Raw genomic sequence first — 12,408 nt, 5'->3', positions numbered from 1 at the left:
AATACAACCTTCTAACATGTTCCACTTTCTCCTCTCATTCTTCCAGTCCATCCTCCCTATTTCGCCAAAGTTACCATTCTTAAACATAGATTTCATCAGATCACCCTTCCTTCTTACAGATTGTCACGACATGCCATTACCCACAGGATAAAGCCCAAATTCCTAATTTTGTCACATTAACCACTCCATAACTCTATCCTCATTCTTTTCTCTTTAGTGCCACACTAAAGCATTTATGATTCCCTAAATCCATTAAGCACTTGGATCACTCTTGACAACGAGTGTTATTCATCCCATTACTTGTCTCTCAAACTCATTCTTCAAAATGTAGATCAAATTCCTCTTCCTTTACGATTCAATAATCTGCAGCAACATTAACCATTACCACTTCTGGACTACCATAATACAACTGCTACTTTATAACTCATAAACTTGACTGGTATTTATCTAGGCAAGCACCCATTTCTCTTTAATACTAAAAATAAGCAGAGAGCAGCAATCACGTATTATTATTTTATTTCCCACGCCTACCATAAGAGCTTTGAGAACAAATAGCAGGATTAATAAATGTTCACTACTGAAATGAAAAAAATAATGATCACTACTTTGTTGGGGGCCTTTTTAAAGTTACCTTAATAGCTTAGGTAAAAGGTGATGAGGAACTGTTGTGATGAGGAAAGAAAAAACAACTGAAAAAGACACTTCAGAGGTCGGCTGGGAAACTATTATTGTACCTGAGAAATTACAGACTGGATTTTCACTTACAAATTATGTAACTATTCTTCCTTAATGAATGTTAACTGCTCTCATATTTCAAAAAATCAGTATTAAGCATTCTGTTAGTAAATCCACTCTTTGTGTGCAGAACTGATATTAAATGGATATCATTCAAGCCCATCATGGTTGATAAGCATTTGTATTAAGGAGAAAATTAGGTAGCACAATAAATATACTTTATTAATACCCTGGTTTTAAATGAACAGGCAAACAAAACCAACACAAATCCTAAACCTAAAATCAGATCATTATTCTATTATTATTTTACCTTCTTTTGCTGGTGGAATGGTTGGTGGAAAAGTTGGTGGTCGTGTAGGAAGTGATTCTGTAAAGGAAAGGGAGAAAGGACATCAGTTTGCCATCTCATCTGTGGGAAAGAGAACAAGGTCATGGAGTACTAAATATTCAGGGGAGTCAATGATTTTGATAACTGTCTTCCCTGAGAATTTAATGAGTACTATAAATCAGCCATAGCCTGTGAAAACTGACTCCATCTATCCTCTCATCCTCACACTGAAGGCTTGAAATGCTATTTTGCCACCACTCAGTTTACCCAGCAGGAGTCAATGAAATCAAACTGTCAACTACAAAGTGGTTCTAATGTTGATTTAAGGCAGGAATCCTGCCAACCCATTTGAAAGTTCATCTCCTGTTGCTTTCACACACACAATAAACTTCATTTCCATTCTGCCTAAGGATTGACCATCAATCCTTGCTCAGTAGCACTTTTCCCTTTCCATCCTGCATCCCCCAGGATATTGGTCACCAGTGGACTCTGATTCATTCTGCTCTGCTCAGACTGCATCTGGAAATGTCTTTTGGTTTTGAGGACCAAATGTAACATTGGCAGGCTAAAGTGTGTTTGGATCTTTTCAACCTGGATTATGTGGGAAGAGAAGTCCACGTACTCTGCAGAGGTGTGGCTTGGTTAAAGGATCTGGGGACAGTTAGATCAGAGGAGTGATTATCAATTCTCATTCCAGCTCATGTGGCAAAGCACCAGGAAGTTTTGGTGTCATTAGGCAAACATAAAACACAATGTTATTATGTATTCATTTCTAATTCCTATTTGACACTAAAGACTTAAGAAAAACTAAGAAAATTCTTCTAGTTATCCCAGTTAAATACTCAGGAAAACCCTCCACTAATCATAGCCATTCACAGAGGGGAAGTCTAGCCTCAGGCGATACTGAGCACCAAATAGCTAGAAGGATTTGAGCTCAGGCAGACTGATCATTTGCCAAGAATTTTATAAACGGTAGTTTCTTCATTATCAGGAAGGCTAAGAGGTGAATTGTAAGGTCTCTTCCAACTTTAAGATCCAATAAAATAAAATAATTTAAATAAAATGATTCAACATTAAAAGAATGAGGTAACTATATATTACTAAATGAAAAAATATTCAAGATGATTATTTTGTGAAATAGGTCACAGAATACCATGGCATAATCTCATTTGTGAAAAATAAAACTTATACACACATAAACACACACACACACACACACACACATACCTTTTACATTTTATATATATGTGCTTTTTATTTTTCACAAATATGTATATGTGTGTGTGTGTGAAAAGGAAATATTTCTGAAAAGGAAGAACAAGGAAAGAGGGAGGTTGACAATGCACTTCATATATTTCTGTTTTACTATTATGGATATATATCACTGTTATTTTTAAAGGTAATTTTTGAAGCTAAAAACTCTCAAAATTTAAAAACTGAGAATTTTTTTTTGTAACTAGGATTGCAAAACTTTCTTAAAAACCCCCAAAAATGTTTCTAAAGCCATTTAAAGAATTTTAAAATTTGTGGAAGTAGTCAGTCATCTTAATAATTGTGCATCTTCTTTAATAGGGAAAATCAAGGCATCTCCTAAGTCTGGTCAATAAATCAAGAATGAAATCAGTAAGAGAGTATGGCAGCCAGATTAATATGACTGGGCAGAACATCTGGCCAAAGAATCTCTTAGGTAAGAAGAACCACAGTGAACTGGGGACATATGTTTATATTCTATATGTGACATACAGATTGTCCCTGTCTTCAAGGATGTGAGGGGCTGTCACTCAAAGAAGAAGTAGTCTTTACCTGCATTGCTTCGAAAGGCTGAACCACAGCCAACGGGTGGAAGCTACAAGAAGACAGATGCCTCCAACATAAGGAAAACATTTACATCAAACAGAGCTATCCAAATTGGATTTAACCCTAGGTTAGTAGTTAACCAGTGTGGGGTCAAGGACAGGAGAAGCTGAAGTAGATCAGGGGTTCTAAACACAAATGTTTCTAGGGGTCAGGTGGGCAATCAATAAGCACAAAGAAAGTGTAAACATTAAGGTGCAGTAGCAAACTTAAGCATACATGCACTGTCTAAACAGACAGCACTTGGTTCCAGCAGATTGGCACCATGAAGATAGACACCTAGTGTTGCAAGATATTCTGACTTTTCAAAAACTACTTTAAAACTTAAAAAAGTATGGCCCAGAAAAAACATGCCTGACAGTGAGATCTAGCCTTTAGTTTATGACTTTTAAGAAGATAATAATGGTAACAACAGAAAGTACTTGCTCAATGACATACAGGTTGAAAAGCTCTTCAATGAGTATTCTTTTATTGGTTGTTTACTGCCACCACTTGAGGCAAGACAGTAGTTAATTTTATTGATGAGTGAAAAGCTCAGAGATGCTGAATTGCCCAAAGCCATAATGCTAGAAAGGGGCAGAACATGATCCTCAAACCAACCATTTGACTCTAAGTCTTGTGTACTACCAAGTTCCTATTAACTTCAAAACTATATGATTTACAATCCATAAGATGGAATTCCAATCAGCAATAAAAAGAAACAAACTACTGACAAAATCTGTAACATGGATAAACCACAAAAACATACGCTAAGTGAAAGATGCCAGATGCAAAAGACTACATATGGTGTATTTCCACTTACGTGAAATGTCCAGAAAAGGAAAATGTATAATAAAAGAAAGTAGATTGCCTGAAGCTCAGGGTGAGAAAGGAGATTGACTGCAAACAGCAGGAAAGGTTCTTTGGGTTGATGGAAATGTCCTGAAATTTAATTGTAGGGATGGTGATACAACTCATTACATGTACTAAAAATCATTGAACTGCACACTTAAAATGGTACTTAAATTTTATGTTATGTAAATTATACCTCAAAAATACAAGTGGAATATGAAAAATTGCATATTTAAGTGTCCTGAAATAAAGTCTTTGTATTACATAAAAGAAGATGATTTATTATACTTTTATCCTCTCTTTTTGAAGGTTACACGTGCATGATTTCCCTCTGCAAGTGCCGGAGAGGCTGGAAGAGCTATACGCAGGCAGTAATCCCTTCTAAATGCCATGTACGTGATAGAGGGGTCACCAAGAAAGCCCATTGCCCAACACCTATTCAGACACAAATCCTCCTGGAATTTCAAGTTTAAATTCAAGATACTAAGTTAAGCACACAAATGTCCCCCAGAATTCACTACATTTCAAACCATTTTAATGTTTGTGCACCCAGGGTCAAGAATCTTTGACTAGAAGTCTTTTCAAGAAGTTGACACTCTCCTTGCTCTTTGGAACATGTTAAAAGAGGTTTGTTTTAATTTTATACTTTGCCTTTCCCTTTAGTGCATCACATCTGCAGTCAGCTTGGAAAAAGTGCAAGAGCTTCTTAGGCAAGCAGTAACTCTAGGGTCAGCTAGTTGGAACATCTTGGCTCCCTTCCCATCCTCATGGCTGTGGTAATATGCCATTGTTTTAATGTCAGAGCCAAGTCCTCAAACTGCATTTGACACTCCACATACCACAACAGTTCCTTATGGATCTGGATCACAATGTAAGTCATTGTCTCAATTGCTTTACTATCGTGTGGACTTCTAGTCTCTTGTGAAACATATATGGGGAATGGAAATAAAAACCCATACTGATGACATCAGTGGGCCATAGGCAATGAATTCTGGGACTGAGTAAGAGGAACAAAACTTGTATTACGTATATTCCTGAACAGCAATAGCTAATATTTTTCTAAACGGGATAAGGTATTTTCAAAACAGGATGCCTAAAATTCTGTTTGTTCATGGGGAGAGGGATCAGGAGAGAACACACACGACTTACGTGTTTTTTCCATTATGCTCACACTAGGTCCTTCAATCTCCTGGAGCTTTGTATAAACACTGATTTTATATTCAGAATCAGGCTGAAGTCCATAGAAGCAATGCCTGGTTGTACCTCCACCCACAGTTGATTCTTGCTTTTTTGTATCTATAATAAAAACAAAACAAAACAAAAACATACACATATGAAATTTTTGAAACACAGCCATTGGCAGATGATTTGCTTCTAAAATACTTCACATGTGTAGCCCACATCAGATAAAGCCAGAATGAGTTATATTTGTTTGAAGTATTGTATCTTCTTCCAAAGAGTTAATACACTCACTGGTATTTTTCTATGAAAAATCACATTTTGTATGTCAACAAATGATGTTTACTATTAAAAGACTTCGAGATCAACTCTGTACTTAATGGAGAACTATTAATGCATGTAATTATATGCACACATCCTAACTGATCTTTTGGACAGGTGCAGATGTGAGGGCATGTTTTTTTCTCTTTTTTCTTTTTTCTTTTTTTTTTTTTTGAGATGGAGTCTTGTTCTGTCATCCAGGCTGGAGTGCAATGGCGCGATCTCAGCTCATTGTAACCTCCGCCTCCCGGGTTCAAGCAATTCTCCTGCCTTAGCCTCCTGAGTAGCTGGAACTACAGGCGTGCACCACCATGCCCGGCTAATTTTTGTGTTTTTAGTAGAGGTGGAGTTTCACCATGTTAGCCAGGCTGGTCTTGAATTCCTGACCTCAGGTGATCCACCTGCCTTGGCCTCTGAAAGTGCTTGGATTACAGGCATGAGACACCATCCCTGGCCTATTTTTTTAAAACCTGAACTCCCTTTTATTCAGTATGATTTTCTGAACACAGTCCAATGTTATATAACATAAACAGATACTTCCTTTTGGTCTCATATAACTTATTACCACCCAAGAGGATACCCTTCTAGGCAGTGGTCTAAAGATACAGGTATGGACCTCAGAAGCCCTGGTCCATGGGTCCAGGTTGTCTTCAAAGCTGCCACAACTGCAGGCAAGAGCTTGCAGCAGCACTGGGATCACCAAGGAGTCTTCACACTGCCCAGTATCTCCCTCTCAGCCTTGACTTTTAACTGACACCAATGATTTCCTTCAATCGCAAAAGACATTCCCAGGGAGTTCAGAGGGGCCTCTTCAAATTCCCGGCATCCACTCTGAAAATCCTTTAATTGAGGAAAAAGGACATGGTGTTTACATAGCATAGGGCCATATATGCTGTAGAACTCAGTCTCTCAATTTCTGGTTCTTTTTTTATCGACCAAGGAGACATGTCATACACAGCCAATTCACATGGTACCTCCTCTGTCTTTTTCTCCACCATGACAGAGGCACAAAGAACTCTGGAGACCTGACTAACTATTGGCTCCTTTCTTTGTTCCCACGTCCATAGCAAAATTATGTGCATCTCCTGGAAGAACCAGTGCTGGCCCTTAGGTCCTGAGACAGGAATATGGATTAATTACATTCATCATTTCTTGAGGGTTTATTATATCCAGGTTCTGTGCCTGCTATTTAATTATAACAACAGCAATAAAGATAATAACAGCCAACATTTAATGAGTGCTTATCACATGCCAGGCAATATTCTAAGGAATTCATATGCATTATCTCGTTTGATTCTTATAACATTTATAATTATTCCCAATTTAAAGAGATGAAACTAAAGGTCAGAAAAGTTAATAACTTCTTCAAGTCCTTATTCTAATTAGCAGAACTGAGATTGTTTAAACTGGTAGATAATAGTTGTACATATTTTGGGGGTTTGTGTGATATTTTCATACCTCTATACAATGTATAATGATCTAATCAGGTAATTGGAATATCCACCACTTCAAACATTTATCTTTCCTTTGTGTTGAGAATATTACAATTCTTTTTTTTCCAGCTATTTTGAAATATACAATTATTGTTAAGTATTATTTCCCTACTATTCCCTACTATAGTACTATCAAATACTAAAACTTACTCCTTCTACCTAAGCGTATTATTCTACCCCTTGACCCACTTCTGCTCATTCCCCTGAATTCAGAACTCTAAAGCTCAGTTTCAGAGGATGTTGCTTTAATTTCCACTGGTATATTCTAAGCAAATGTAAATGAAATCAATAGTTTTCCAAAATGAAACCATCTGAGAGCTGTTGAGTGCATATGAAATGTGCGAACATGACGGCTAGAGATCAGATGAGGAATCTTTATGACTCAGTGCTTTATCACTCCCCAGAGCCTACTTGGGCGGCTTTCATTACTGAAGAGTTTCAAGTGTTTTCCTCACAGGCATAGAGCATTGTTGTTGTTGTTTTTACCACAATGGACAACTGATTAAGAGGAGGAATCATTGCTACCGTGAAAAAACAATTATTCAAATTTCCCTCTAGATTGATCATCTTATCCATAAATTGCATGTGTTTAATCAAAGCTTCATAAAGCTTTATTTCTAGGGATTGAAAAACTAGTGTTGAAAAACAGCACTGATTAAATATATTACACACATTATTTAGTGGTTAAAAAGAACTATCCACTCCTTCAAAATGTTATTTGCAGAGCAGTTTATGAAGAATAAACAGAATCTAGAAAATATAAAAGCATACCAGTTGCTTTTTCATCTATAAAATGCAAACATTTTACACAATTTTTGTCTATTTTATAAGTATCAAACCTAGTTAAATTTCCAACTATATTTTGATATGCATATATTGAAGCACATATATGTATATTATAATATGCATATATCAGAATAAACATGATATAGTTATTTAAATTTTGTCTATGGACAAATATAGACTTTTAAAAATATAATTGAATTAAAGCCATTTGTTAAATAGAATTTTAAATTTATTTTTATATGTTGTGAATATTAGACAGTTTCAGAAGTGAACTTTATAATTTTTATTAATATATTTGTTCAAAGTAAAATACTGTCAACTTTAATCATTTCTTGTTCATATATTATGAAAAATGATAACATTTAAAAATTGTTAAAGTGTTTGTGAGATTATAAATTATGTGAAATGGGTTTGACAGTAAAATTTAGTGAACTCAGTGTTTTGCTTTGCTTAGGTCCAAGTTTAGTCTGTGGTTTCCAGGCTCAGAATCCCACAACAACTGTTTTTTTGTTTTGTTTTGTTTTGTTTGACCCTTAGCTATCCGTTAGAGCCTCCTAAAAGCTTCTGTGGGCCACCTGTAATACAAACATTTCCTGAATGTTATGCATGGATCACACTGATCTACCTCCACAAACCTTCCGAGGACTCTCCATGAGTCAATTCCAGAAATGCGCTTTTCTGTCACATTTCCTATTTCATGTAGAAACCCATGTACTTTAAAGACCCTTGAAAATAGAATATAAGTAGATCTTACTGCTAAAATAATACAGCTATAAACATTGGAAAACTGGAACAAGCACTATAAGATTAATGGCAAAGAGTATCAATTTGGTTCCCAATACTAACAAAGAGGGGTTCCATGAATGGGGGTGTATCCATGTTGCTTTTGGCATATGCAATTCAGGCCTATTGGCTTTGCCTTAAGGAAAACATTCAAACTGACCAAATGGTGACTAATTTCCTCAACCCCTCATGCCAAAAGCAGGAAGTTAATTTTATTTTTTGAAACAGAGGGAAAAAATCTGTCTTTATTTGTCCACTATTCTTAGGAAGCAAGACTAAATCCATTCTCCAGATTATAATCATGTTGATAATAACGCCACCAGCTTGACTTACCAAAATGTCCTACAAGTAGTTATTGAGCTCCACAAGCAAAGAATATCATAACGTCACTGCTCCAAAAGGTTTAATTTTGATCATAGGTTTTGTTCCATATGGCGTTTTTTTGTGGACCTGGTCTTTGGTAAGGTAGGCTCTCCATTATGCTGCAATTCTCTATCCTTTTCAATAAATAATACTGCAAAGCTGACATCTCAGCACCTAAATAGGGACAAGTGGAGCATCCTCTGAACCCTGATCTAAGCAGGTTACAAAGAAGTTCATCAAGCTGTGGGGATTAGGGTGGGAATAAAGTGTTTGGGCCTATGTGGCATATATTAATAAATAAATGCATTTGAAGGCAACCTTAGGTGCCTAGGCAACTCAAAAACAGCTGAAGAGAGGGATAAAATCCCAAAGCATCTGCAGAACTAATGGAGGATCTCACAGGGCTCTGAATTACCCAAGACCAACCAAAAATCTCTCACTTTGGACTGTCCTAGAATTAACCAAAAATCTATCATTTAATTTGGCAAATGGATGACTGAGTCAAAAGCAGATTTTGTTTCAGTCTTTCTTGAGAAGACCTTGTCCTTCTGGTAATCTTTCTTTTCTTGGTCATAAAAATGTCATAATATTTACATGAGTAAAGGACATCTGTTGCTTTTGCCTGTCTTGTATCTGAAATCTCTTTCTTTGCATCCATTCCTCCACACTCTTGGTCTTTATGGTTTTGGGAGGATTGAATAACACCCCTACCTCCTGCCACCACCACCAGATACACGGGTGGAAGGCAACCAGGTCCAAACAGGCAGTTTATTTCATGCCCTTGCACTCAATGACAGATTTAGAGGCATATGACCCAAACCAGGCCAATATGACTCAGTTCCTGGACTTCTGTTGGAACTATTGAGAAAGAGAAGCTCTCTTTTTACCAAGACTGTTAAAGCTGGAAGCTGGGAGAATGTAATTCTGGATCTGACTCACTGAGCCTGACTGAAAATGAAGGCAGAGGAAAGCAAAATACAAGAAGGAGCAAGACTTTATCTCTAGAACATTGAACACCTAGGTCCAGATGTGCCTGGAGCCAGAGACTTTGGACTTCTTAGTATACTAGCCAATAAATGGACCCTTTGGCTTAAGTTTATCTAGATTTCTGTGAATATTAATAAACAAGCCTGAATGAAACAGTGTGGCTATTCTACTTACAAAACCTTGCAAATTTGCAGTTATTGCCTCAGTTAATAGACGCAAATGAAATAATTTTACAGAAGCTGAAGCCCGGAGAAGAAAGTTGACCAGCGGTTGTGGTTACAGTGGAGACTTCATCACTGACTTAATCTCAGAATAAAAATGCACATGCTCAAGCTATGAAAAAATATGTGGAAAAAAACTGGAAAAAATTACCCATCAAACTGTAAGGATTTGACCGAGGCATTCAGAAAGAGGTCAACTGGGATAAAGCTTTACTCCAACACATGGGGAAATTGGGTCTCATTTATTCCTAGTATCTCCTTTGCCTGGGGTAGAAAGACTGAAATTTCCACAGAGACAGCATATGTAGCCAATATTACAGTCAAAACACCTGAGGGTCTGAGACTCATCTGCCCGTGGAAGAATGGGCATCTTACCACAAGTCCTTTAAAGGCAGTCAATCAGGATGGTGATCACATTCCTCTGTAAAATAATGAAACTCAACCTAATTCTTCTCCATTCCAAAGTAGAAAGACTATTCCTTGATCTGAATTGTGTGAGTTAAAATATCTAAACACATTTCCTACTGCCACCCTCACACTCACTCCTCCATCAAACATTCCTTTTCAAGTTGTCAATTAGAATCTTTTGCTGTCCAGCTGATAAATAATATTCAGTAAGACAACTGGGTGAATGAGAGGTGGGCTATTTTTTTTCATAAGTCTAATCTCTCAGCAACAAATGTTGATGAGAAGTAAACTGAACAATACTTTTGTTCATTCTTGTTCAATTAAGACCATAAAGGTTGAGCTGAAAACATTTCTGGCAGCCTGAAAATAATACTGAGGGAGTACAAGTTCACTTAAGTTGAAGATAAAAAGCAAATGTGGACTCATTTGCTTGCAAGCAAAGATCTTGGCTTCAGAAAGAGCTTATTGTGGTTTTAGATGACCGGATCAGTATTATCAGACAAATCAATCATATCCTCTGATAAAACTCTCAAGGCTGCTTTGCAAATATGTTAAACTAAAAGCATTTAATTTAAAAAGCTACGAATATTACTGATTCCATTGATAAAGCCAGTTTTTATACATTGTTGTGTCAACATATATAGTTATAAATTTTTATGAAAGGAAACGAATATCCACAGGAACCCACGTCCCTTCATTTCAATTTCCTAAATCATATAAAAGGATAAATCACATAAAAGAATTGTGGGTTAGTTTGGGAGGGTGATTATTATTATACTTAGTATTTTTTTCTTAGGCTTAGCAAATACCACTAAATGTCAACCCTTCTATATTAAAGTGTGACTTATAGAAATATAGGTAACATAACTCCTCCAGATTTCATAGCTGTTTCTCAAATTGCTGCCTGTGCTTCATCTACTTCTGGCATCCCATCAATCATGTTTAACAAAACCACAAAATCCATGTGACTTATCCTGACTTTCTCTCCCTCAACGTTTATTCCAGATTAATACCACTCCCAAATGTCAAGCCAATGTCAGGCTGGAAGGATCCTTACATCACATAGAGGGATTTAAGGAAGCAGTGGTGCCACATGTCTATCATGATGATATCTTGCCTGGGATTCGCAGGAGTTTCTTCTAGTATGTTCCACCTATCTCAGTTCTTATTCTACAAGGGACATATTTCCAAATGCTCTCAGTGCTCTCCTAAAGTACTCTTTCCACTTTATGGATTGGATCCAAAATGGGATTTATGGATTTTGAATGTATCTATAGTCAGGAATATGGGCTACTAAACCCGATCTTACCTGGACTAGAAATAATTAGGTCATTTGCTTTACGGAAATGGGAAAACCAAGATCATTTGTCCAGAAAGAATAGGCTACATTTTTAACAATTTTACTCCCAAGTTTGGAAGATTTTAAAAAATCATTTGGGATTCTTTAGCATCTCCTATAATCCCATAAAATAACAAGACATATCTTTTCTATTGTTTCTATAAATCTGATTAAGTATATTATTTGATTCATCTTCTGAATAGTGTCCATGCTGACATTGGGAAAAGATGATAAACCGGCTCTAGATACTCATTTTTGGGTAATCAGTCATTTGTTATTGTTCTCAATATTTTTAATGAAGACAGTGAGACATTTTTACTGTTTCAGTTTGGAACGAAGTCCCAAATTGTGGATGTATGTGAGAACTGTAACGCCGAAGAACTTGTTCATGATGGTATAGATACATTAAATCTCTGTAATGAGGGTTTGTTGTTCACCAGTTATCCCCAAAAGAAAAAGAAACATTAAGAAAAACATCAAATTTAAACTTGATCCCTAGAGAGTGATTACCCAAATTAGAGCACAATATAATTTTAATGTATGCTAGTCTTGGCTATCTGGCTGCTAACATTTTTGGGGTCCTTCCAGTGCACAGAGCACTGTTGCAAATGCTTCCTGTGGAATATCTCAGTTTTATCTTCACAGAACTCTAAAAAATCAGCACTATGGTTATACCCATTACCAGATAAGGAAAAGGGAGGTTTGCAGAGGGTTAGTAATTCGCTTACCCAACCAGTCAGACTCCATATGCAGCATGACTGACCAGTACAAATTGCTTCC

General features: G+C 36.6%; 1 protein-coding gene across 4 annotated transcripts in view; it reads right to left on the bottom strand.

Moving 5' to 3' along the window:
- Positions 1-12,408, bottom strand: part of COL14A1 (collagen type XIV alpha 1 chain) — a 281,368-nt gene that overhangs the window by 110,182 nt on the left and 158,778 nt on the right. For all 4 annotated transcript variants that reach the window (XM_031650141.1, XM_031650143.1, XM_031650140.1 and 1 more), the window contains exons 24-25: positions 4,898-5,044; positions 1,046-1,102 (exon numbers count right to left, since the gene is read on the bottom strand). In XM_031650141.1, coding sequence (XP_031506001.1) covers positions 1,046-1,102; positions 4,898-5,044 — 204 coding nt within the window. The remainder of the gene's footprint in view (positions 1-1,045; positions 1,103-4,897; positions 5,045-12,408) is intronic.

The sequence above is a fragment of the Papio anubis genome, chromosome 8 (genome assembly GCF_008728515.1).
Source record: "Papio anubis isolate 15944 chromosome 8, Panubis1.0, whole genome shotgun sequence".
NCBI classification, from domain to species: Eukaryota; Metazoa; Chordata; class Mammalia; order Primates; family Cercopithecidae; genus Papio; species Papio anubis.
The sequence above is the reverse complement of the archived record's forward strand: the minus strand, read 5'-3'. Positions and strand labels throughout refer to the sequence as shown.